The sequence below is a fragment of the Podarcis tiliguerta genome, assembly GCF_965153285.1.
Source record: "Podarcis tiliguerta genome assembly, chromosome: 7".
In the NCBI taxonomy this organism is placed as follows: Eukaryota; Metazoa; Chordata; class Lepidosauria; order Squamata; family Lacertidae; genus Podarcis; species Podarcis tiliguerta.
This window is the reverse complement of record NC_139540.1, coordinates 666577-690895: the sequence shown is the minus strand read 5'-3', so window position 1 is coordinate 690895 and position 24319 is coordinate 666577. Positions and strand designations below refer to the sequence as shown.

The following is a 24319-nucleotide window of genomic DNA, read 5'->3' as shown; positions in this document are numbered from 1 at the left end:
CTCAGCTGCTCCTCTGTCCTAAAACAGCCGCCAGCACCACCCTGGGCCACCCAGCGGCCTCTTTGCCCCGGAAACTGCCTCCCCAAACAGAACCACAGACTGGTAGAGCTGGAATCTTTCTCTCTGCCCTCCTTCCTCTCCCTCCTAAAACCAACCTTTGCCACAACACCTCGAGCTCCTGCAGCTCCCCCCTCCCCCTGCAGCTTAGCCTACGCAGGGATGGACAAAACAAACGCTCCGATTCCTCTGTTTATTCCCTGCCTCTGTTTCCTTTCCCCTCCTCAAATGACAGAATGTAAAGTCCTCGGGGCAGAGGCCTGCCATTTTGCACCCTCAACTTGCCCTGTGTGCATGGATAGCGCTAGATCCATAGGTGTCCTCGTCTCCGCAGCCCTGCTAAGGGGCACCAGAGCGAGGGAAGGAGCCAGAGGCTGTGCCCCTGGCGCTGGGTGCTCAGCGAGAAGGCTGCTTTCCGGAATCTTACTCGGTCTCCTCCAAGGGCGGATCCTGCTTCAGCCGCCGGAAGTTCTCCTTGACCAGAGCCTCAAAGTGGGAGTCGCTGATGGGGAGAGGGACGCCCTTGAGGGGCTCCAGGAACCTGGCGCACAGCAGCTGCAGGAGACAGGAAGGGGTCGTTGTCCCAGGGCACAGACCTCCCCAGCAAAGAGCACGGGGGCAGCAGCGGGGAGCCTGCCCCCCACCCCCCAGGGACGCCAGGCGCCCCACCTTCATCCTGTAGTAGTTGGGCAGGTACTTGTTGTGGTGGATGAGGAAGACGTGTTTCTCCAGCCCAACCAGCAGGTCCCCCCAGTGGTTGGCAAAGGCCAGGCTCTCCGGGATGCTGTTCATCTTCAGGTGCCTGCAGGGCAGAAATGTGGGGGGGGGGGGTGAGCTTGGCTTCCAGGGACCCTTCCCCACAAGCCCGGTTGGGCAGCCAGAGCAGAGGGCCTAGCACAGACTCTCCGCCATGGATGGAAACATGAAAACCACAAGGCGCATGGAGGCCGCCTTACAAAACATCCGGTTGTCACGTGTGGGAAAGGCCTGGTCGCCTGAGAGGTAGATATGGATATAGAGTCTCATTGGAGGTGTGTGAGTAGAGGCCAGGGGGCCACCGGCCAGGGCTCCTTCAGCCGGGATTCCTGCATTGTGGGGGGTTGGGATGGATGACCCGGGGGTCCCTTCCAACTCTACAGTTCTGAATAGAATCAAGAAATGGATGGATCAGGAAAATTAAAGGGAAGGTGGGAAAGGAATTTTGAGAGCAGCAGCGATGGAAACGCTAAACGCTGGTGGGGAAGCGGAGGAGGAGGAGGCTTGTCTGCAGCTATTTTCTTTTGAAGCTTCAGGTGTCAGCAGAGGCGTTGGGGATGGTGGGCAGAGCAAAGGTTTCAAACTTCCAACAGCCTCCAAAACAATAAGGGGGCACCACGCTGTCCTGCAAGCAAAGCAGGCGTCCCTGTGTGGGACACGACACGGAGTGGGCTTGCTCCGAATCAAGCCTGCTGGATCCCCAGGGCGCTTGCTCCCAACTGAGCGGGTGCCGGACTGGGAGAGAGCCCTGCTCAAAGCCCGCCAGAGCCATTGCTACCAGTCAGTGTAGACCAGGGTTCCCCAAACTTGGGTCCCCAGCTGGTTTTGTACTACAGTTCCCATCATCCCTGACCGCTGGTCCTGCGAGCTTAGGATGATAGGCGTTGTAGTCCGACAACAGCTGGAGACCAGGTCTGGGGAGACCCTGGTGGGGAGGAACCTGTGGCCTGCAGCTTCCGATGCCCCTGCGCTTGCTCACCAAAGGCATGCCGGCAGACATAGAATCGTACAGCTGGAAGGGCTCCCCAAGGGCCATCCAGCCTGACCCCCTGCGATGCCGGAATGGCAACTAAAGCATCCCAAACAGATGGTCCCCAGCCTCCGCTTAAAGGCCACCTGCTTTCCAGTGCTGGGTGCAAAAGCCGCAAGGAGGAGACAGCCCCATCGGGAGCAGGGGGCTGCCCCGGCCCACAGGACACCCCCATTCCCCATTCAGAATCCGGCCCGTCAGTCACCGCAGCAGCTTGTTCTCGATGTCCCAGATCTTCACGGTTCCATCTCTGCTGGATGAGGCGAAGAGCTTCAGGTTGGGGCAGCAGCAGAGGCCTGGAGGAAGGGAGGCAGCGAGGGGGCGGCAGCCGTGAGACAGGAGAGCCGAGCCCCCCCCCCCGGCCTGGCCTTTGCACCCTCCCGGCTCCCGCGCACCTGTGATGTCGTCCTGGGCGTCGTCTTCGGGTTTGTGCTCGGAGCGCGTCTGCTTCATCAGGTTGTAGTAGACGACGCTATAGGTGGCCGTCTGGGGGTCCTGGAAGGCCACCGCCAGCGTCTCCCCCAGGGAGCACAGGTGCAAGGCAGGGGAGGCGCAGGAGAAGCTGAGCAGCGGGACCAGGCACTCCGTGGTGTAGGGGAAGACGCGCCACATCTTCACCGTGCGGTCGGCCCCTGCCCCGGGGGCAAGGAGAGGCGCAGGGTCAGCCCCCGGGGCAGAGGAAGCCCCTCTTTCTTCCTCCTTCTTGCCCCCCCCCCGGCATTCCTGGGTTGGTTTCTGCAGATCTACACCATGCTATTGCCTTGAGTTTGGAGGGGCTGGTCTGCCTGATGCCCGAGTCCCTTCTAACTGGGGGGGGGGTCTTGGTTCCAGCAAGGATTCTAAAAGTCTAATGGAGGATTCCACTGTTGAAATCGCCACAGAATTTTGCTGTAGCCACTTAGCAGAATTATATATCTTTAGTATATGCATTTCTTCTCTCTGAATGGTTTGATTATTGTGTTCCTGTATTTCTATCAACCTCTGAACTGCTAAATTCCTGGCCCCTGCCTCTCTCTAAGTACTACTGAAGGGCACAAATTGTTAGGATGTTTAGGCTACAAACTGTACCTTCCTTGTATTGGGCAGGAGAGCTGAAAACATTGCCAATATAGCATATTTCCACAAATCTAATGCACTGTCAAATCCAATGCGCACCTCAATTTTCAAAACAATGAAGCCAAAAAAGTATTTGCTGGCGAATGTAAATGCGCCATCAAATCTAAGGTGCACCCTAATATTCACGATGTAAAAGGTGAGCATTACACTCAAGTAAATGTGATATTTCACATCTGGCAAGCAAGGTGCCCCCTGGGTTTCAGAGAGCGTATGGGCAGCATAGCTGTCAACTTTTCCCTTTTCTTGCGAGGAATCCTATTCGGAATAAGGGAATTTCTCTTTTAAAAAGGGAAATGTTGACAGCTATGATGGGCAGGCAAGTCTAAAAAGCCCGAGACACAAATTTTCATGGCCCTTTAGCAGCTCTGGTGGCTCATTGACCAGAAGAGATGTATTTCGCATTAACTCTGGAAGGGTAGACTCGATTCTGACCAAGCTAAGTCTCCCAGAGCAAAATAGACACCCAGGGGCTTCTATGAATCTACCTCATCCTCTTTGAAAGCCACCCAATTGGTCAGGGTCTCCTGGGGGAGGGGGCTCCAGAGCTGGACTGCCGAAAGACCTTCTCTGACCTTCAAGGGCACCAGCTCTAGAGGGCAGAAGGGGCTTCATCCCCCTCAATATTTGTGGGTCGGGGGTCTGAGCTCCTCCCCGTATTACTGCCGGGCAGCACTCGTGTGCCGGGGGGGGGCAGGATGCATGGAGGGTGAAGATCTGCACCCCCCATCCCTGATATTTGGGTTTGCCTAACCAGAGGACTCACCTGCCGAAATGATACACATCTGCGTGGGGTATTCAGCCAAGGCTGTGACCGCTTGGGAGCCGTGAGCCTCCACCTTGTACCGGTCTCGGGCCAGAAACCACTCCACCACGGTCAGGAAGCCCGTTTTGTGCCCCAAAATGAGCAGGAACCTGGGGGGGGGGGGGAGAGAGAGAGAGAAGCGCCCTTTGATAAGCATGTTCAGACAGATGTGCACGGTGAAATGGTAGCTTCTGGGGTCGGGGGAAGGAATAGCCCAATCTGGATGTGGTAAAAGAAAAGAAAAAGGTTTGCACAAGGACAAATTCAAAATGAGAATTTTGCTGCAACTTGGGCTGACTTTATAGATTTCGTGAGCATAGCCAAACCCAGTGGCGTAGCGTGGGTTGTCAGCACCCGGGGCAAGGCAAGTAATTTGCGCCCCCTAACCCGGGGCAAGTAATTTGCAACCCCCCCCCCCCGCTGCACTGTCCCTCCCCCAGATAGTCCCTCGCTCTCTCTCCGCACCGCACCGCACGCCTGGCACCCTCCCCTCCACAGTGGGCGGCGACCCGGCGGCTCGGATCGGATTCGCACAGCCAGCACTGCAGTGAGAGAGAGTGAGTGAGCCAGGTAGGGGCAGAGAGCTGCGAGTGCGAGCGCGCGCCCCCAGATGTTGTGCCCGGTGCGGCCGGCCCCCCCTGCACCCCCCACGCCACGCCACTGGCCAAACCTAGTAATCTTCTTGCACCAGCGCTTTGAACTGTGTGCTTGGCATCACTTTCCTAACCCCCCCTCTCCCCGCCCAGGTTCTTGGGTGAACCTGCCTCACCTGGGGGGAAAATAACATTCTTCTGCCACTTAGTACTTCTTTAGTTATATCAATAGTCTAAGGTTTCATTTTTGTTTTCACTTCAAGCCACCTCAAAGCATTATTTATTTTAAGACTTTCCATGATACTTTTATTTCAGGAGCCTGGCTCCCGCTAGGCAGGGCAGACTCTGGTTTTCAGCATCCCATGTGCCGGGACGCCTGGAGCTCCTGCTACTGGGAGTTTAGGAATGGAGTTGAAAGGGAAGCTTTTAATTTTTGATGAATTATTGTATTTTAATGTTTTGCTGGAAGCCGCCCAGAGTGGCTGGGGAAACCACCCAGAGTGGCTGGGTGGAGTATAAATAAATTATTATTATTATTATTATTAATCCCGCAGGCTCTTCTGAGGGTCTGCAGACGAGAGTGTGAGCTGCCTTTACATGCTAAATTAACTCATAAGGGAACGTTGGCCAGCAACTGCTTTGGAGTGACTGGGGAAACCCAGCCAGGTGGGTAGAGTATAAATAAATTATTATTATTATTAATATTATTATTATTATGGACCCCACAGGCTCTTCTGAGGGTCTGCAGACGAGAGTGTGGGCTGCCTTTACACGCCAAATTAACTCCTACGGGAACGTTGGCCAGCAACTGCTTTGCTGCACCCCAGGCAGGATGAAGGAGTCGTTGGGAAGGAGGGTGGCAGCAGCACCTGCCGGAGAGTAAGACCCGCTGGCAGCCCTGGCAATGAAGGAGGTGAGAGGGGCTTCTCTCGAGTCCCGCCCCGTCCATCTCACCCGCTTTACCTGTTTTTATCCGGGTGTTTCAGCCACTGCTTCTTGTAGCCCTTGCAGTCCACCACATCCAGCCACTGGGAATAGGCCTTCTCCGGGTCCAGGACGTGGCTGTAGACCAGGAGGCAGCAGGGGGCAGACGCCCAGGTGTGGCCCGGAAGGCTCTTCTTGACCTGCATGGGGTCCTGGGCGCTGTTGACCCACAGCACGGCGCCATCCTCCATCAGCACAAAGAGGGTCTCCCGGGGCAGGCAGTAGGCCACGTCCAGGCCCTGGCGGGGGCTGTCAAGGAAGAGGATGGCGATGATGACTCCGCTCTGAGCGTCCACCATCCGCACCGTGGAGTCCTGGCAGACGCAGAGGGCGCGGACGGGGAAGCTGCCCAGGGCCTCCAGGTTGACGCAGCTGATGCGCCGGACGCGGCAGCCCACGGGCGTGTACAGCGAGTAGAGCTTGTTGATCTTCCAGAGGGTCAGGGACGAGCCGGAGACGGAGACGACGTGAGAAAGGGTGACGGCCTTCAGGGTCTCCACGGGCTCCGACAAATGGACCTGGTCCACCTGGTCAATGGTGTTGAGGTTCCAGGTGCGGATGGTGCCGTCCTGGGAGGCGGAGAAGATGAGGGGCCTCTGAGGGTAGATGGTCACAGCGACGACCGGACCTGGGGGCACAAGGCGGGGGGGGGCAGGAGAAGCTCAAAGGGGGCCAGAGCCAGTCACAGCCACGTGGGGATGGAGACAGGAGTGGATCGATGCCTTCACGCATCTTCAGAAGAGCTCACTGTGAGAAGCCAAGTTATAGGGAAGCAGGCAGAGGGCCTTCTCGGTGGTGGCACCCGCCCTGTGGAACGCCCTCCCACCAGATGTCAAAGAGAAGAACAACTACCAGACTTTTAGAAGACATCTGAAGGCAGCCGTGTTTAGGGAAGCTTTTAATGTTTAACAGACTACTGCACGGTGGTACCTCGGGTTCAGAACTTAATTCGTTCTGGAGGTCCGTTCTTAACCTAAAACTGTTCTTAACCTGAAGACCACTTTAGCTAATGGGGCCTCCCGCTGCCGCAGTGCCGCTGGTACATGATTTCTGTTCTTATCCTGAAGCAAAGTTCTTAACCTGAGGTAATATTTCTGGGTTAGCAGAGTCTGTAACCTGAAGCGTACATAACCTGAAGCATATGTAACCCAAGGTACCACTGCATTTTAATACTTTGTTGGAAGCCGCCCAGAGTGGCTGGGGAAACCCAGCTAGATGGGCGGGGTATAAATGAATTATTAATATTTTTATTATTATTAGTAGTATTCTAGCTGCAGGAAGGAGAAAAGGCTCCACCTGGTCCTGCTTTGAGCTTTTTGTTCTCCTTACAGCCCAATACTAATTCATACAGCTAGATGTTTTGGACAGGCTGGGTATTCAAATGTCCAGCAGTGGCTCAGCAGACCTTATCAAAGACCTAGAGACATTCAACATCAACAGCTGCTAGGCACCCTTATGCCTTTTAGCAGCTGCCTGCTAGGCAGAAATCCAACAGGTTCAGCCACCCATCGTTGTATTTTCATCTTGGGAAAAACTCCCCCATTGACTTTCTGGCCATCAAACTGTCCTGTAGGAGGAAAGAGTGGCCATCGCAGCCAGGGCTGCCCCCATGATGATGAGGCACCCTCTTGGACATGCCCCTCCTGCGAGGGAGGCAGCAGCCAGAGGTGCTGCGAATGCGAGTGTCTCCCAGCCTAGGGGGGAGAGAGGCGTTGGTCTCTTGCCAAAGGCCTTCCTAGCGGCTGGGGGGGGTCTTCAGTTGCCCTCATCTCCGCATCCCGGCTGAGAGTGACGCACCCATGCTCACCCGTGTGGCCCACAAAGACCATCTGAATGTGCCAGTTCTTGTCCCAGACCTTGATGGTTGTGTCCCGTGAGGCCGTGATGGCGCAGCCGATCACTTCACAGTAGGTGAGGTCTGTGATCACCCTGGGAGAGAAGACGAAGAAGAGCAGCCCGGGTTAAGTCAGGTCCTTCTTGGACTGCGTGGTCTCCAGGTTCCCTTACAACTCTACCACTCTATGATCTTATGCTTCCATGGACCATGCAGACCAGCCCTCCGCTTCCCAAAGCAGCTCAGCCAGGTGGCTCTGAGGGATTAGCGGCAGGACACAAACCAAGAACTGCCACCCTTTTCAGAGCCCCAGGGTTCAGTCACCACCATCACAACTTGTGGGAGAGAATTCTGGACGTTGTGCTTTGTGCGCGAAGAGACGTTCTCTCTCTCTCTCCCGTCTCTTCGGGATCTACTTCCCATTGGCTTCCTTGGATAAAGGCCTCCTCAAGTTGCTTTGGGTTGCCCTGGGCAAGATAAAGTGACTAACAAATTTAAGAAATCATAAAAATAAATAACGCTGGGAGGTGGTCAAGTGGAGTTGCTTCTCAGTCATGGGGGTGGGGTGGGGGGGTCAAACTAGCCGCAGCCTGGGTGGTGCCCAGTGGAAAATTCCACTGGGCCATTCTGAAGCTCTCTAAGCGTGTTAATGATTAACTGGTGGTGTTCTCTGCTCTTACAGGTGAGTGTTTAACCTTAGGTCACATGATTAAGGTATTCAATTGCAAATTTGCCATTTTGAAAGGGAGTTGCCTTTTGGCTCTTTGTTCTCAGGCACAGCAGGAGAAGGAGCTGTATAGACTTAGGCTGGATCCAGGCTCACGCAAGCTCTGGATTAAAAATAGCATTGATTTTTGCAGATTGCAATTATGTTATATATTTAAGAAGAACCTGTGCCTGAATAAACATACGCTTTATACAACTTTCTGGAGGTACCATTGTTTTGTACCTGTTTTTGAAGAAGTACCGGGTAGTGAAGCTTTGAATCTGATTTATGGGTCCGGACAATTTGTATTCTAATAGTGTTCAGTTTTCATGCATCTGATTGCTTCAAGCTGCACAATATTAACATCTGCAATAATGATATCCCTTAGTGGGTTGTGCAAGCCATCGCTCCGAATGATGTTTTTTATAAAGTATAAAGTGCGGGGGCCACTGGAAATGAATTAACGGAACCAAGTGGGTGGCAGACCAGAAAAGTTTGGGAACCGCTGCCTTAAATAGTCCAAGATGGAACAAGAAGGAACCTGCCCCAGCTCTGCCCCCAAGAGAGCAGCACTGAAAGCCCATCCTTCCATGGGGGCATCCCGTTCCCAGTGGGGGCCTCTCTCCTTTCTGCTGGGCCCGGGAGGAGCCTCACCTGTTGTGGAGCTCCTTCTTGAAAGAGAGGAGTCTCCCATTGGAGATATCCCAGGCCGCAGCGCCCGTCGTGCTGGAGGCGAAGCAGCGCTGGGGCTGCAAGCTGCTGGTGTCCAGGGCGATGTGGGAGAAGACGTCTCCGGGCCCCAGGCCCTCGCTCAGGACAACGCGGCACTGCAGGCTCCGGCAGCCGTAGCGGAAGTCCCAGATGGTCAGGTTCCCGTCCCCCGCGGTCACGATCCGGTTCAGGTTCTCGCTGTAGATCCCGCATCGGATGGGCATGGTGGAGCGGACCTGGGAGAGCAGCTGGAAGCCGGAGTCGAGGACCTGGAGGCCGCCCTCGTCCCAAGCCACAAACTGGTGGACCAGGGAGGCATGCAGGATTCCCGCCATGGGGGCAGGGGCCCTCAGGCAGCTCTTGTAGGAGCCCTCCTCCCTCAAGGAGTGCAGCTTGTTCTCCGAGTCGAGCACCACAAAGCGATTCCCGTGCACGTCGTGCGTCACGCACCGCACGGGGCTGCCCAAGGCTGAGCGACTCAGGTGCTGCAGGCCGTGGCTCAGGTGGATGGGCTTCAAGTCCTCCTTCTTCATCTGCAAGAGGAAGACGAAGGACAGGCAGCGTTGGCCCCACCACCAGCAGGAGCATCGGGCCGAGTGGAGCGCTCTCTGCACGCGCTTATTCCAGGACTGCATGAGCCTCGGGTCCCTTCCAACTCGACCATGTTGTGATTCCATTTCTGGAAGCTCCTTGGGAGCTGCCCGTTCCTTGGACATGGGCAGAGACCCCTATGAGGGCACCAGGGGCTCAGGCCAATGGCGGAGGAAGGGGGTGCAGGGGGTGCAGCCAGACCCGGGTGTCATCGCTGAGGGGGGGTGTGTGACAAAATGAATTGGGCTCACAAAACCTTTTAGGAGTGACGTGGTGCCTTGGGTGCCTGCAGGCTCCACACTGCCTGTAACAGCAGCGTGGGACTTGGGTCTGCCTACTGCCTCTCCCTTCGCAGCCCTACAGCTGAGGGGGAGGCGGAAGACCCTCGTACCTACGGGACCGCCTCTCCCGGTATGCCCCATGGAAGACCTTAAGGTCCCTAAATAGCAACACCCTAGAGGTCCCAGGCCCTAAGGAAGTCAGACTAGCCTCAATCAGAGCCAGGGCCTTTTCAACACTAGCCACGGCCTGGTGGAACGCTCTGACTCATGAGACCAGGGCTATGCGGGATCTGATTTCTTTCCACAGGGCCTGTAAGACAGAGTTGTTCCGCCTGGCCTTTGGCTTGGAATCCACTTGATTCCCTCCCTTTCTTTCCTTTTCCCTTTCTCCTTCTGTGATGGAACTCCTATTTGGGGACTTCCCTGGCTTTTTCCTGGCCCACGTAGGAGCAGTCTGGATAGCTGGCCTTGGTGAAGACTTGACGTTTTCACCCCCTAAAAAGTTTTTTATTTCAGTTCCTACTGAAATGAGGCTGCATTTTAAGTTGTATTTCAATCAATTGTTTTTATACCAGTGTTATCCGCCCTGATGGCTGGGGAGGGCGGGGTATAAATAAAATTTAATAATAATAATACTAATAAGAGACTCCAAGCGTCAGAGAGGCTGGACCCGCCCCCTTGGGTGCAGATCACACACCCCCAGCTGCAGGACACGCCCCTGCACCCGGCACCCGAGCGGCTAGCTATGCGGCTGCCTCTAGCTGTGAGGTCCCAGGGACCTTGGAGAGCTCTCGAGGAACAGGAGGCTGGGAAACACCTTGATGGCAGAACAAAACAGGTTAAGGCAGGCCCCACAAAGGGAGCAGCAAATACTGTCTGCTTCTGCAAGGGGGCTCAGAATGGGAGGCAGAGGAGCTCAGGACAAGCAACAGGGCTTGGCCCTGACGTTCTCTTTCATGGTCATGGTCACCTACGTACTTAGATTTCTTTAAAAGGATATGTGCCACATTCATGGAGAAAAAGGAGAGCAAAAGCTGCTCGCTTCAACAGCTGTGTTTTTCTGCCACCTGTTGGAGGCAGAAAATGCCTCTGAAGGGCAGGTGCCAGGAATCCCAGATGAGGAGAGGAGAGCCCTGAGGGACCTGGGTCTGTCTCAAGGGCTCAGCCAGGCATCTTGTTGGCCCCTGATATTCAGAGCACATTTGCAGGGAGCAGGAAGAGAGCAATAAGGTACCAATGGACAACCGTTCAAGGCACTGGATGTTTCCTTCCGCAAGAGGGTTCATGTGAGCCCCCTCCAAAAGCCTGTTTGCAATGGCAGGAAACATCTCTGCGACACCTGAGGCAGCAGGAGGATACTTGAGACAGGTGCATGGTGCCATTTTCTGAGCAGGTCCAAGCGGCTGGTGCCCTGGCACCTCTCCTCTCCTGATCCCCAGGTGCTGAGGATTTCACTGAGATACAGCTGCCACACCCGGATCCCCCTGGCCAGACCGGCTTCTTCCCCAAGAAATGTACCAGGTCCAGAGCACGGCGGAGGCATTTCTGGAGCTTGATCCAGTGCAGGTACCCCCTGCTTGGCTGCGCCTTGGGTACCGGCTGTGGCTCATTCTGCTTCCCCTCCTCCGCTTCCACCTCCTTCGTATTTTCAAATGGCTCTGAGGACAAGCGCAGGCGCTTCCTTCGCCCTCCGCGAGTGGCTGTTGGAGGAAGGTGGGAGCTGATAACGATGTCACTCACAAGTGACCCATCGGTTCCCTCCACACCCCTGTGAGGTGCTGTTCCATTCCCCCCTTTTTACAGGAGATACTCATTTGTACAGGGGGACGCGGGTGGCGCTGTGGGTTAAACTACAGAGCCTAGTGCTTGCTGATCAGAAGGTCGGCGGTTCGAATCCCCGTGACAGGGTGAGCTCCCGTTGCTCGGTCCCTGCTCCTGCCAACCTAGCAGTTCGAAAGCACGTCAAAGTACAAGTAGATAAATAGGTACCACTCCGGCGGGAAGGTAAACGGTGTTTCCGTGCGCTGCTCTGGTTTGCCAGAAGCAGCTTAGTCCTTAGGCCACATGACCCGGAAGCTGTACGCCGGCTCCCTCAGCCAGTAAAGCGAGATGAGCACCGCAACCCCAGAGTCAGTCACGACTGGACCTAATGGTCAGGGGTCCCTTTACCTTACTTTTTTGTACCTATTTATCTCTTGGTCTCCCCCTCCCCACACAAGCCTCTGAGAGCATCACACCTCGGGGACCAGTCCTGGCTTCGCTCAGCAGCATGATGAGGCTGGTGAACACACCCAGGGGCTGGGGCTGGATCCCCCAGGGCTCCTATAAACACCCCCCCACCCCGATGCAACCCTGCTTACAGCTTCTGCCTTCCGCCTCCATCATCCCTGTAAGTTCTGCCTTTCTCCAGACAGCAGACTCCTCGCATCAGGGGAGAACAGAGCAGCTGATCCACACAGAGGATGCTGAAGGGCAAAGGGAACCAAACGCCTTCTTAGAACCTGCAAAGCTGGACTTGGAACCAGCTTTCAAGGCACGGGGTCCGCACTGGAACCTGGAAAAGTAGCAATAATACATTTTTTTAATAATGATGTTATTAAAAGCCCAGCCACCCTGGGTAACCATTAACCATGAGAGTGTTTCTGTAGAAATGCAGAGGGTTTTCAGCTCATCGGTTGGAAGTGAAAAGGCAGAATTGCAAATTATAGACCATATTTATTGGAGGTACTGTGCTTTTTCATATGTACGTCCAGCTCAGTTCTCTCCACAACAGTAGGCCTGTCATAGGGAATCATAGAATCATAGAATCATAGAGTTGGAAGAGACCATAAGGGCCATCGAGTCCAACCCCCTGCCAAGCAGGAAACACCATCAGAGCACTGCTGACATATGGTTGTCAAGCCTCTGCTTAAAGACCTCCAAAGAAGGAGACTCCACCACACTCCTTGGCAGCAAATTCCACTGTCGAACAGCTCTTACTGCCAGGAAGTTCTTCCTAATGTTTAGGTGGAATCTTCTTTCTTGTAGTTTGGAATTGGGAAGAAGATCCAAGGAGAGCCACCCAAGGAAGCCTAGGTCTCATCGCACATCAACCTAACCCATGGAGTCTTTAACAAACCATAAAATCACCATGAGTTTTGTCCCAATGGTGATGGTGATTTATTATTATTATTATTTCTTACCCTCCCTTCACCATAAGGTCCCAGGGAATTGCAACAATTTAAAATTCAGTATCATAAACAGTTTAAAACCAATTACAATCACAACTAGAGAGCGCCCTATCTCAGCACATAGCTGTCAACTTTTCCCTTTCCTTGCGAGGAATCCTATTTGGAATAAGGGAATTTCCCTTTAAAAAAGGAAAGCGTTGACAGCTATGTCTCAGCAGTCAAAGGCCAGGCGAGGTAAAAGAGATGCATGTTTCTTAATAAGATGTCACTATCCATCCCATTATCAGACAGAATCTTTCCAGGGCAGGTTGGATGATGAAATGCAAATATTTAAAAGCAACGTAAAAACCAGCCTTCAATGTACGAGTTGCGCTTTCCATCCGAGGGGAGCTCAGAATAACAATGACCTCCTACATGCAAATCCACAAAATGCAGGCCAGTGTATTCTAAGAACGCACCCACAGATATCTCAGTGAAAAGCCGGAGCACCCATTTCTTACACAGCTTCTCCCCTCAAAAAAGTGCAGGTGCCCCTCTGGAGGACCACCCTCTGGAGCTCAGGCCCAAACCCTTGACAACTCCACTTTCTTCCAGAGTGACAACTGCCACTCCCCCCCCCCCCGCACATTTCAGGATGGGGAGGTGGTGCGGCTGAGGCCCTCACAGGCACCAGCATGGCTGCCCGCAGCTCAGGCTGCCTCCAGGAAGGGCACAGGATCAGGGCCTGGGAGGAGGAGCTGGCACATGCCCAGGCTTTTGCCCAGCCCCATCCCTGGGGGGCGGCAGCAGGAGGAGAGCCTCCCCTCGTCTCCTTTGGCTCCTGGGCTCCGCACTGCCCACCCGCAAGCTGGCAGCATTCACCTGGGGCCTGCGGGAGCCTGGGCCGGCCCAGCCACGTTGCCATGGAGACAGGCGTTCTGTTGACCAGCAGGGCAGGCCCGGCCTGGTCCTCAGGGCAGGAAACGCAGGCGGGGAGGGATGCAGGCGGGCGCAGGGAGCCTTCCAGGTTGGGCACGGGGCTTGGCACGCCCAGAGGGGGTGCAGTGAGATGCCAGCCAGTCCTCAGGAGGGAACAGAGGTCCCTGCCTGTCCGCACTTGCATGTTGGCCCAGGGATGCCAACCTCCTGAGTGTGGGCAGAGGGCGGGCGAGGAGAGCAGCCAGCTTAGTTCTCCCCGGCCCTGCAGAATAGTGAGCATCCCTTTGGTCTCCTGGGTGGCCGGGCTTCTCTGATGAAGAAGTTTTATTGTTATTTATTTACTTATATATTCTGTTTCCACCCCCTCCCTTTTCCTTCAAGGAGCTCAAGGGCCCCGTATGGGTTTTCTTCCTTCTCATGTTCCCCTCAGAACAACCCTGCAAAGTAGGCTAGGCTGAGAGGGAGCGAATGGCCTCCAAGGTCACGGCTCCACATCTAAGCAGGGATTGGGATGCTGGTCTCTCCCAGATCCTGGTAACGCGCTCTAACCACTGCCCCACCCTGCAACCCAAGGAGGTCTTTGAGGATGAGATTGCCGTCTCTCGCCCCAACAAGGGGTCAGTTTCCTCAAGAGCCCAGGCAGAGGGAGAAAGGTTGCATCCAGACTCAGTTCACAGTTAGGGGTCTTCCTTCTAGGACACCCATGCACCTTGGGAGAGGGTGCAATTCAAAAGGGGCTCCGTATTGTTAGCAGAGGAGGAGCGGCTTCTCATGAATGAACCAGGAGCAGGAAGCCAGGCCGTGGCCCCCCAACCAGGCTCTGCCCCCTTCAGTGCCCACTTTTGGAATGAGTTCTTGAAGGGCAGCAGGAGAGGATGGAGAGATTCACCTGTGAAGAAAAGCTGCAGCGTTTTGGGGAAAGAAGATTAAGGGGTGACATGACAGAGGTTCATGGAGAAAGTTGAGGGAGAGAAGTTTTCTCCCTCTCACAACCCTGGAACTTGCAGACATCCCACAAAGCTGAATGTTGGGAGATTCAGAAAGTCCTTCTTCACACAGCACAGAGAATAATAATAAATAATAAATTATTTATTCCCTGCCCATCTGACTGAGTTTCCCCAGCCACTCTGGGTGGCTTCCAATTGAGTGTTAAAAACAATACAGCATTAAAGATTAAAAACTTCCCTAGATAGACCTGCCTTCAGATGTCTTTTAAAGATAAGATAGCTGCTTAGTTCCTTGACATCTGATGGGAGGGCGTTCCACAGGGCGGGCACCACCACCAAGAAGGCCCTCTGCCTGGTTCCCTGCAACCTCACTTCTCGCAATGAGGGAACCGCCAGAAGGCCCTCAGAGCTGGATCCCAATGGCTACCAGCCCGAGTGATTCTGCTCTGCCTCCTCCATGGTGGCTCTGCTCTGCACCCCCAGATGTGAGGAATCAATGCTTCCAAGCACCTGCTGCTGAAAACCTGGGTGCTGGCACCCTAGAAACCCCAGCCAGCTCTCCCTTGCAGGGCAACAGCACAAAGCGTAGGCTAAGGGCCGTGAGTCTCACACCACTGGCACCAGATCAAGCAACTGCCAATGGTCTGTGTCCCCAGTGGCTTCCTGGAACCAGCAAGAACAGGGAAATGATGCGCAGGAAGCATTCAGGTGCCACAGGTGACCCCCCCCCCATGCCAGGGCAAGCTTTTAAGGAACATTGTGGGACTTCTGTCGGGAAGGGGGAATACTGACCAGGACGGACATTTGAACCCAGCAGTTGAAATTGAGGCAGGCCCAGTTGAATTCCATTAGCCTTCCCTACCACAAGGAGTCAGAAGAATATAAAATTGCCAGCATCTTTTCCTCACGGTGGCTGTCCAGATGTCCTTTCTTTCTTTCCTTCCTTTATACACCACTTTTATCTTCCAAGGACCTCAAGGGGCCTGCGTGGTTCTCCTCTCCATTTCATCCTCACAACCACCCTGTGAGGGAGGTTAGGGCTTTTTTGAGAGAGCCCAGCAGGCACTAGAGTTTGTTACACACACTGTCTCTGTACCTGCCTGCATTTGTTTTGGGGCAGGAGACATACGGGAGGACGAGGGAAATGTTAATTGGTTGATAATGATTTATGTAGAAAGGTGGGGAGAACGTATTAGAAATAAAGGTGGAGCAACGTATTAGAAATAAAGGTGGAGCACAGTCCCCCGAATACCCCCCCAGCAGTTGGTGGAGCTGCCCCCTCGTCCCACAAATTAATGCTTGCAGTGCTGAAATGCTTGCAGTGCTGCAACTTTGCCCCCCCCCTCAAATGTCAGTGGAGAAACAGGAACTTCGGAAGCAGATGCAAAACGTTGAGAGTCACCACTGGCAACATCTCTCCCACCCAGTTGGCACCAGTGGACGGAAGCAATTGAAAGCAGAGGGTCTTTCGCCAGAATTGAATTTTGGCACAGGCTAACAATGGCTCTGGTCTAAACCACTGAGCCTCTTGGGCTTGCCGATCAGAGGGTCAGCAGTTCGAATCCCCACAACGGGGTGAGCTCCCCTTGCTGTCCCAGCTCCTGCCAACCTAGCAGTTTGAAAGCACACCAGTGCAAGTAGATAAATAGGTACCACTCCGGCAGGAAGGTAAACTGCGTTTCCGTGTGCCGCTCTGGTTTTGCCAGAAGCAGCTTAGCCATGCTAGCCACATGACCCAGAAAAACTGTGGACAAACACCGGTTCCCTCAGCCTGTAAAGTGAGATGAACACAACCCCAGAGTCGTTTGCGACTGGACTGAACTGTCAGGGATCCTTTGCCCTTTTTCTTTTTTTAAAACACTGGCTTCCTGGGTGTGGTCTTGCAGGTTCCTCCTGAAGACGGGGCCTCCAGCTCTGGCCTGAGGCTGCTCCTCCCCCAGTAACCCCATGCAGTGGAGGCGAGGGGGGCAAGCTTCAGATGACAAAGACACCCTCCTTGTTGAGACTTTCTTGTCCCAGCAGGCATTTTAAGGAAGTGTTCTGGTCTATGGTACTTTTATTATTTCAACGTCTATATGGTTTTTAGACACCACTTAGAAATGCTACTGATTAAATGGTATATAACTGTCTTAAATAAATAACACACGCACAAACACACATACAAACCAGTTAGACTGAAGGCTTGACTGTCTAGGCTCAGTGAAGATACAACTGCCCCACGTCCCTCTACCAAGGTGTGAGCCAGGACTAGCTGATCTTTGCATGTTGCTGGCAGAGTACTGGCGCATGTGGATGATGTCACCACCCCCCAACCTGTGAGCCACACTGTGGTCCAGACCCAGACCCCTGAAGTTGTGCCAGTTCAGGGGCAACAGTGATATTTCTCAACCCTCCAGAACTACCCTCTGTCTGTCCACACATACAATTCACCACTGGGATATCAAGGCAGACTTACCAGGGACAGGGAGAGAATTCTAGAAATCATTTTGCTCTGTTGTTCTTTGCCTGCCCCAAAAAGAGCAAGAGGCTGGGCCAGAAATGCAAGAGCAATCCTGAAGGATGAGGCTGACCCACAGAAGCGCACAACACCCCACCTGTTGCGCTCACAGCTACAGCTTCCCAGGCAACAAATAAGTTCTGCGAGGGCTGTGGGGGGCAGTCACAGAGCAGACCCTTCCCTCTGGCACCCTCTCCCCCTAGCCGGATGCTCCTTCGAGGAAACAGAACGATGTCAAGTCGCAGGGAGAAAAACATTTATAACTGCAACAATAAAATTGCTAGGCAACAGAATAAAACAGGAGGTGGCAAACAAGCCAGTGGATCTAAAGGGAAAGAGGCCAAGGGGTGCTCAAAAATCACTTGCTGCCTAGCACAGGGCAAGGGAAGCAGCAGCGGGAAGCAGCAGCGGGGAAGCCTCAAGGGGACCAAGGGCAGGCTAATTCTCAATTCAACCTTTTTTGGGGGGCGGCAAACAGGGGACCAGGCCTGTTGTTCTTGGCAGGTTGCTCCAAATGGTGGGCCTGGAGTGATTTTGCCCAGATGAGAAGCCAAGGGATAGAGGCCCCTACAGGCATAGCCCTCTGGAATCAGATCACAAGACTGCAGAAAAGATGGCAAGACACCCCCTGTGCCCCCGGAGGGAATCCAAGTCAGTGCAAGAGAAAGGGGGGCACTTTCACAGCCCCATAGTATGATGGCAAGGGCACGAGAGCAGCCCCCTTCTGCTCTGCCAGCACCAATGTTCCTTCAGCTCTTGAGCAGAGGAGGTACCAAGCGCTCCCTCCTACCAACCCAGAAATGAGTCCGTTGGGCTACGGAGTGGAGCCTGAAAGGAGGAAGAGGTGGGCATCAGGTGGAAGGAAGCTGGCATTGGAAAGGGTGCAGGGAGGGTGGACGGGGGAGACACGAACACAGAGGTTTGGGCCGGAATATAAAAATAAAACTCTATGAGCCCTTGGGGGAAAGCAAAGCAGCCAAACCACCAAGGTGCCCAATCCCTGACTTCTGCCAGTCCAGGATACTCGGCACCAATGTCTTTTGCGGTCCAAAACAAGGGAGGGGGAGATGCCATCCTCCGGAAATCCAGCTTCTGCATGTTGTGCAGTCTTTAGTAGGTTGTAGCATCTGGAAATCAGCAGAAAGGGGCCACAGACACTTGAAACTGACGGACAAATCTCCAGGGAGGGTCAGTCTGAGAGGGTCCAGCATCCTGAGGATAGAGAGGCACAGCCCCAAACCCAAACAGGGGCAGCCTCCCCACCATGGCTGCTGCAGCTGCTACTGCAGATGAACGGAGGGCATTTGCTCTGACGCCACTTGGAACAGAAAAGTGCTTCTCGGGGGCCGGACAAAGTTTCCAGTGCTGCAGGGGTGCCAAAGCCTGCAGGCGGGCAAAGGGACTGGCTGGCAGCATCCTTGGGAGTCTGGAGGCACCAGCTGGTCAGGCAGCATCCACAGGGCCAATAGGCAGAGCAACACGACGATGCCGGGCTAGTCTGGGGGAACACGCTGGAGGAGCCGTCTTCAGAGGGGGCGCAAAAGAGCCCAAGAAGTCACATGCAGATCACTTGTCTCCTGCAGACAGGAAAGGAGGTCCTCAGCACCCCACGGCCTTGGTCTCCAGCCCCAGGGGGAAGCAACCCCCCCCCAGCACCTCGCCCCTCCCAGGAGGGGCCACCACATGAGCTGCAGGCCACACAGAGGTTGCTGCTGTCCCCAGCTGGGACCCTTAGGCCTTTTCCAGCTCTGGCAAACTCCAGTGGGGGGAGCAGGCACACAGGGGCTTCTGACACCAAGCCCCCTCACCTATCCTCCTCAATGCTGGCCCCGTCCTCGTCGCGGGGGCCGGCTGCCTCCTCCTCCTCCGCATCATCCTCGCTCAGATCCATGTTCAGCTCATTTCCTGCTTCGGGGTGAGGGTATGTGGAGCCACTGCAGAAAGAGAAGCCCACCACGTTATGTCTCCCAAGGCCTCAATATGCCCTTTGGACCAGGAAGGGGACCCAGGGAGCGGGGGGGGGGGGGGAGGCCTCGAAACCTGCCACTTTGGCAGGGACCCTGACCTGATGGAACGGCAGGTGAAAAAGACAATCCGCTTCAACCGCTTGTTGTAGAAGAAGTAGTTGAAGGACCACAGGCTGCCCTCTTCTCCGAAGGGGTCCGAGTCCAGGTCCGGGTTGTAGCTACGTTGGCAGAAAAAGCGGAATAATAATAATAATAATAATAATAATAATAATAATAATAATAATTCGTTGTTAGCCGCTCTGAGCCCGGCTTTGGCTGGGGAGTGCGGGATATAAATAAAATTTATTATTAGTTATTATTATACCCCACCCATCTGGTGGGTTTCCCTAGCCCCCCTGGGCAGCTCCCAACAGAATATTAAAAATGCAATAAAACATGAAACGTTAAAAACAGGGCTGCCTTCAGATGCCTTCTAAAAGACAGCCAGTTGTTTATTTACTTGACATCTGATGGGAGGGCGTTCCACAGAGCAGGCTGCTGGCAAAGCAGCACCCACCCACCCCCTGGTGCCCGAGAGCAGCCCTGGGAGCCCACCTGTAGATGTCACACTCTGAGAGGCAGATCTCCTGGTCCACAGCGTCCCACAGGTGGGGCTTCAGGGCGCTGAAATCCTCCCGCACAGCAGAAAAGAGGCTGCAGTTCACAGCGTTCACCACCTGAAACAGACCCAGAGGGGAGCTTGGTGAGGGAAGGGGCGCATGCGTACATTTGCCCCCCACCATCCCTGCACTGTCCCCAGGCGGCTACAGCGTGGCCCTGCAGCAGCTCAAACGTGGGATGTTCAGGTAGACAGAAAGGATGCAGCTCCTCCCAGTCCTAGACCAGGTGAAGGGGCCAGGGAAGCCCCAACCTTGAGCTGGACTGCAGAGGGGCATCCTTCAAGAGATAGATAGGTGGGGCCTGTCTAGGACAGCAGATGCAGGTTCCAGCGGGAGAGCTGGGTGGGATCCAGGGGCATCCAAGCTGGAAAAGGGACCAGATGTGCCAACGGGTTGGCCTGATCCATCCCATACAGGTAAGCTTTTCACCAGTTTGCAAAAATCCTAGGAGGCAGGAAGCAGGTCCTCAGTAGCACCACCAACCGCAGGGAGGGGTTTCATGCCAGGCGGATGTTTCCCCACCCCAAGCATCTCAGGGGCAAACAATGCCCCTTTCTCTGTGGGAAGAGGGCAAAGAATGGGAGGGAGATGGAGCCCTTGGGTCAATGTGAAGGAAATCCTGCCCCACCTTCTCTAGAAGCCACTCCCTGGGACCCTGGCACTTTTCAATGGGGGGGAGAGAAGAATTGGCAGGCATCCACGCAAAAAGCAGTGCTGGAGAACTGCTATCACGTGTGGGGCTATGAGACCCAGGATGACAAGGAGGGCCAAGAGATCCGCTGACTTGTGCGGGGTCTGAAGGCCAGATTATCACAGCAGGGTGGGGGCTTACCCAGTTGAGACTCGGCTCCCGGCTGAATTCGTGGCTCTTGGCAGCGCTGAAGTCGTAGTCAGGACGGAAGGACTCGTTGAGGGTGGCTATCAGGTAGAAGAGGGTCTTGCGGCTGCATTTGTCGCTGAGGGGGCCCTCCTCATCGCCACTTTGGCTCTTGCTGAGCCTAGCACACAAGGGGGAGGATGTGGGGTCTGTTACCTCCTCCTGGAGGAAGCTGTGGCCATCAGGCCGTGGCCTTGGAATGTGCCATGCACTTCTCCCACTGCTAAGGGGCAGGGAGATCTGGGTGGTGTGGAATGATCTTGACACCACAATCTCAAAGCACCAGCTCCACAGAGAACAGAAGCAGCATTTCATGCAGCCTTAAACCAAGAATGGGAGACTCCAGTGTTTCTGGACTCCCAACTCCCATTGGCCCAAGCAAGCTGGGAACAGGAAGTTCTGAGTTTCCCCTGGCAATATTTTTTATATTTTATTACAAGCCACCCAGAGTGGCTGGGAAAACCCAGCCAGATGGGTGGGATATAAACAAACAGCAACAATAATTATATGGTGAGACTCTCCTGGCTTACAGAACTCTGATCCAGCCCACCGACCGGCAAGGCTAAGTGAAGCTGGTGATGATGAGCCAGCTCTGCCTCCTCTGTGTGGGGCGAGGAAGGGACAGCACATACCTGCTGGGGCTGATCCCGGTGGTTTGAGGTGGAGACAGGGCCTCAAGCACGTGGGGCTGCCCTTCCTGGCAAAACTGCTTGAAGAGGTGCTTGTCGTCCCCGGCCATCTTGCAAGAGTAGCTCTCAATCCTGAGGGAAGACAGGCAAGACTCAGCTGGAGGGGAGGTGGGGGGTGTCTCTCAATTTGGAGAGGCCCCTGAGCTGCAGAAAAGCACCCTTGGGGGCCACACGGCAAGAGGACCCAGTTCAGGAGCTGCCTTGCCACTCACCTGCCAATGATGTGTGCATCTCCCGTTTCCACCGTCAGCTGGGAGTTTAGGGCTTCAAAACTTGAGTTTTCCAACAGCTTCATTTTTTTGTACCTCCTGGCGCTGGACTAAATTCTCAGTATTACCGCTTCTAGGTTGGAACTTCCTGGCAGTGACAAGAGAGAAGGGCCTGTTAATGGACACCTCAGAAGACGTTGGGCTCTACTGCTGCCCACCCACAAGGGGACACTATACTCAAAGCATATCAAAAAAGGCAGACAGGGAAGAAGGCCAGCACTGGCTCTGGAAGACCAGCAAGGCAGTGACTCATACAGGGATGCAGCTGACACCCCCCCCCCCCCCAGCTCTAGTCAGCACCTGTGGAATACTTCAGTGGAAAAAGTGAGTTTTGTGATACCCAAGCCCTGACATTTCCCGTCTTGACTCCCAAATTGCCACCCAACTAGGAGCTCACCATCATTCCATGCACTCAGTTGCACTTGGCCTCTAGATCTAAGCTAACTAAAATAAGTCTCTGTGGAGGAGGCAGCTGGAAAATTATCTGAGAACCATGAAGTTAAGAAGAAAGTGGATGTGGTGCAGGCGGATGTGACAGCATTAAAAGAGAAGAGAGAAAAGTCACATGATCAAATGGTAATCCTCGTGATCAAATGTGTCCAAAGAATCCTCGAGATTTTGTGGGTGCTTCCTGTTTTGATTTTCTAAGGGAAATGTGATTACGAGAAACGTTCTCGGGTGCTAGCGAGCATTTACTTTGCTCTCCCCGTGGACGCCCACGCATAGCCTGGGGGAGAGGCAAACACTAGTTTGGCTGGGATGGGAAAGAGGATACACAGAAGGAGGGGGGAGTTGGAAGGGACCCCCAGAGTCATCTAGTCCACCCCCCCCCCATGAGCTTCGGTTGCTTCAGCCTCGGGGGCGGAACGCGGCTCGGCTCCGCGGGGGGGGGCAGAGGATGAGCGTCCAAGACCCACAGCAGATTGGGGGGGGGGGGAGACTCCAACTCCACTTCCCGCCCTCCCTTCCCCAGGCCGGGCCTCCGAAAGACTCGGCTTCCCATGATGCCCCGCGGCACCAAGGACGGCGCCCGTCGAGGCGGCCCCGGCGCGGGGCATGCCGGGAAGCGCAGTCCCGCCCCTCGCGGCCCGGACAGGCCCCGGGGCCCCGTTACCCACCTGCCGCCGCCGCCTCCTCCTTCAGGGGCTGCGCGCCGTCGAGCAGCGCAGGCCGCGGGGGGAACTCGAAGCGGGCGTGGCCGCCTCAGCCGCCGTCGCCTCAGCCGCCGCCTGGGCCCGTCTCCGCCCGGCGGCCCTCAGGGGCCCCGCAGACCCGGCCATGGCCCCGCTTGCTAGTCGAGCGCCCGACTCGGAGTCGCTTTCCCGGCCTCCCTCCTTGCCTTCCCTCCTTCTTTCCTGTCAGGCGAAGCGACCGACTTGACTCTTCGGGCTTCGAGCAGAGGACGACAACAAGAGCGAGCGGCTCCGCCCCGCGCGGGCAGCCATTGGGCGCCAGCCAGATCCCTCATCCCCATTGGACCAAACGTGTGCCCATCACTCGGGCTGACGCATCCCAGTGGCTCCTCTGCACGCTAATCAACGGCATGTGTCCAGCCCCACCCGTTGGGATAGAGCCGGGCTCTCATTGGCGGCCGCCTCAAGGCGCTGTCGAGCCGAGCGGGGAACAAAGAAGGGGCGGGGCAGCTATCACTCAAGGGGAGGGCCACGCCCCTTTCCCAGTCTGCGAGATTCCGCGCGTGTCCAGCTGCCGAATCCGGACCTGCTTAGCCGATGCAGCCGCAATTCTTTTCCTCCTGGGAATGCCAAGCATTTCGGGCAATCTTTACAATGACCAGGATTATTCATTTCATTTCATTTTAGAAGTCGCTCGCTGCTTTTTCCATATGAAGCAGCCACAAGATGATAATAATATAAAACCAACCTAGGATATCTCCACAGCAAAACCAGCGCAAATTCATCAAAAGGAATGTTGTTGTTGTTGTTGTTTAGTCGTTTAGTGATGTCCGCCTCTTCGTGACCCCCTGGACCAGAGCACGCCAGGCCCTCCTGTCTTCCACTGCCTCCCGCAGTTTGGTCAAACTCATGTTGGTCTCTTCGAGAACACTGTCCCACCACCTCGTCCTCTGTCGTCCCCTTCTCCTTGTGCCCTCCATCTTTCCCAACATCAGGGTCTTTTCCAGGGAGTCTTCTCTTCTCCTGAGGTGGCCAAAGTCTTGGAGCCTCAGCTTCAGGATCTGTCCTTCCAGTGAGCACTCAGGGCTGATTTCCTTCAGAATGGAGAGGTTGGATCTTCTTGCAGTCCATGGGACTCTCAAGAGTCTCCTCCAGCACCAGAATTCAAAAGCATCAATTCTTCGGCGATCAACCTTCTTGATGGTCCAACTCTCACTTCCATACATCACCACTGGGAAAACCATACCTTGAACTATATGGACCTTTGTTGGCAAGGTGATGTCGAAAGGAATAAAAAAGCACAATTCTGCTCCAGATGGCTCACTAGTCCAAAAGCATTATAGAGTGACACAGCCCTAGCCTCTGTATTGGAATACCAGGGAAGGAACGTTAGGTTCGTGTCCCTCAGGAGGTAGTTCCACAAAATTGGCGCCACCACCAACAAGCCCATGGGTCTTGTCAGGGGTGAGTATGTGGCAGCAAGCCTCTGAGGAAGGATTTAGCATGGAAGTTGGCCCCCCTGGTAGAAGGCCGTCCTTCAAGCCTGCAAGATGTGTCTATTGTGGGCAAACATATTGCAATCAGTTTTAGTTGCCCTCTTTCATAGAAGACATAGCAGTCAGTCACTAATTATTATTAATAAACATGACAGGACACTAGATCTCCTGTGGCAATTTGGATTGCAAACTATGGCGATCACACAAGGTCCCCGGACGTTTGACTGTCTATTGAT

General features: G+C 54.7%; 2 protein-coding genes across 12 annotated transcripts in view; both read right to left on the bottom strand.

Annotated features, from left to right (window-relative positions):
• The window catches only part of WDR97 (WD repeat domain 97), a 35111-nt gene extending 21499 nt beyond the window's left edge, over positions 1 to 13612 (bottom strand). For 8 of the 11 annotated variants that reach the window (XM_083448975.1, XM_083448977.1, XM_083448980.1 and 5 more), the window contains exons 1-11: positions 13376 to 13485; positions 11822 to 12015; positions 10980 to 11161; positions 8533 to 9122; positions 7146 to 7267; positions 5318 to 5966; positions 3723 to 3871; positions 2239 to 2475; positions 2049 to 2139; positions 727 to 859; positions 485 to 612 (exon numbers count right to left, since the gene is read on the bottom strand). In XM_083448975.1, the coding sequence (XP_083305101.1) occupies positions 485 to 612; positions 727 to 859; positions 2049 to 2139; positions 2239 to 2475; positions 3723 to 3871; positions 5318 to 5966; positions 7146 to 7267; positions 8533 to 9122; positions 10980 to 11161; positions 11822 to 11846 (2306 nt within the window). In that variant the 5' untranslated portion in view covers positions 11847 to 12015; positions 13376 to 13485. The other 3 variants (XM_083448978.1, XM_083448974.1, XM_083448979.1) reach the window with 2 other exon arrangements.
• A 3620-nt stretch (positions 13613 to 17232) lies between these two features.
• Positions 17233 to 22966, bottom strand: MAF1 (MAF1 homolog, negative regulator of RNA polymerase III). Its single transcript, XM_083449088.1, has 8 exons — positions 22573 to 22966; positions 21398 to 21542; positions 21129 to 21257; positions 20452 to 20617; positions 19555 to 19676; positions 19059 to 19178; positions 18802 to 18927; positions 17233 to 18570 (listed from the first exon to the last, which is right to left on the bottom strand). The coding sequence occupies exons 2-8, from the start codon at positions 21478 to 21480 to the stop codon at positions 18549 to 18551; spliced, it is 768 nt and encodes a 255-aa protein (XP_083305214.1). The 5' UTR covers positions 21481 to 21542; positions 22573 to 22966; the 3' UTR covers positions 17233 to 18548.
• Positions 22967 to 24319: the final 1353 nt, after the last annotated feature.

Excerpts from the sequence above, each read along its gene's own strand:
- MAF1 (XM_083449088.1), bottom strand. The coding sequence starts at position 21,480 with ATGAAGCTGTTGGAAAACTCAAGTTTTGAAGCCCTAAACTCCCAGCTG. Across the intron at positions 21,258-21,397 it reads GATGCACACATCATTGGCAG|GATTGAGAGCTACTCTTGCA; the intron begins GTGAGTGGCAAG and ends GTCTTCCCTCAG. Across the intron at positions 19,179-19,554 it reads TCAGAGTGTGACATCTACAG|CTACAACCCGGACCTGGACT; the intron begins GTGGGCTCCCAG and ends CTGCCAACGTAG.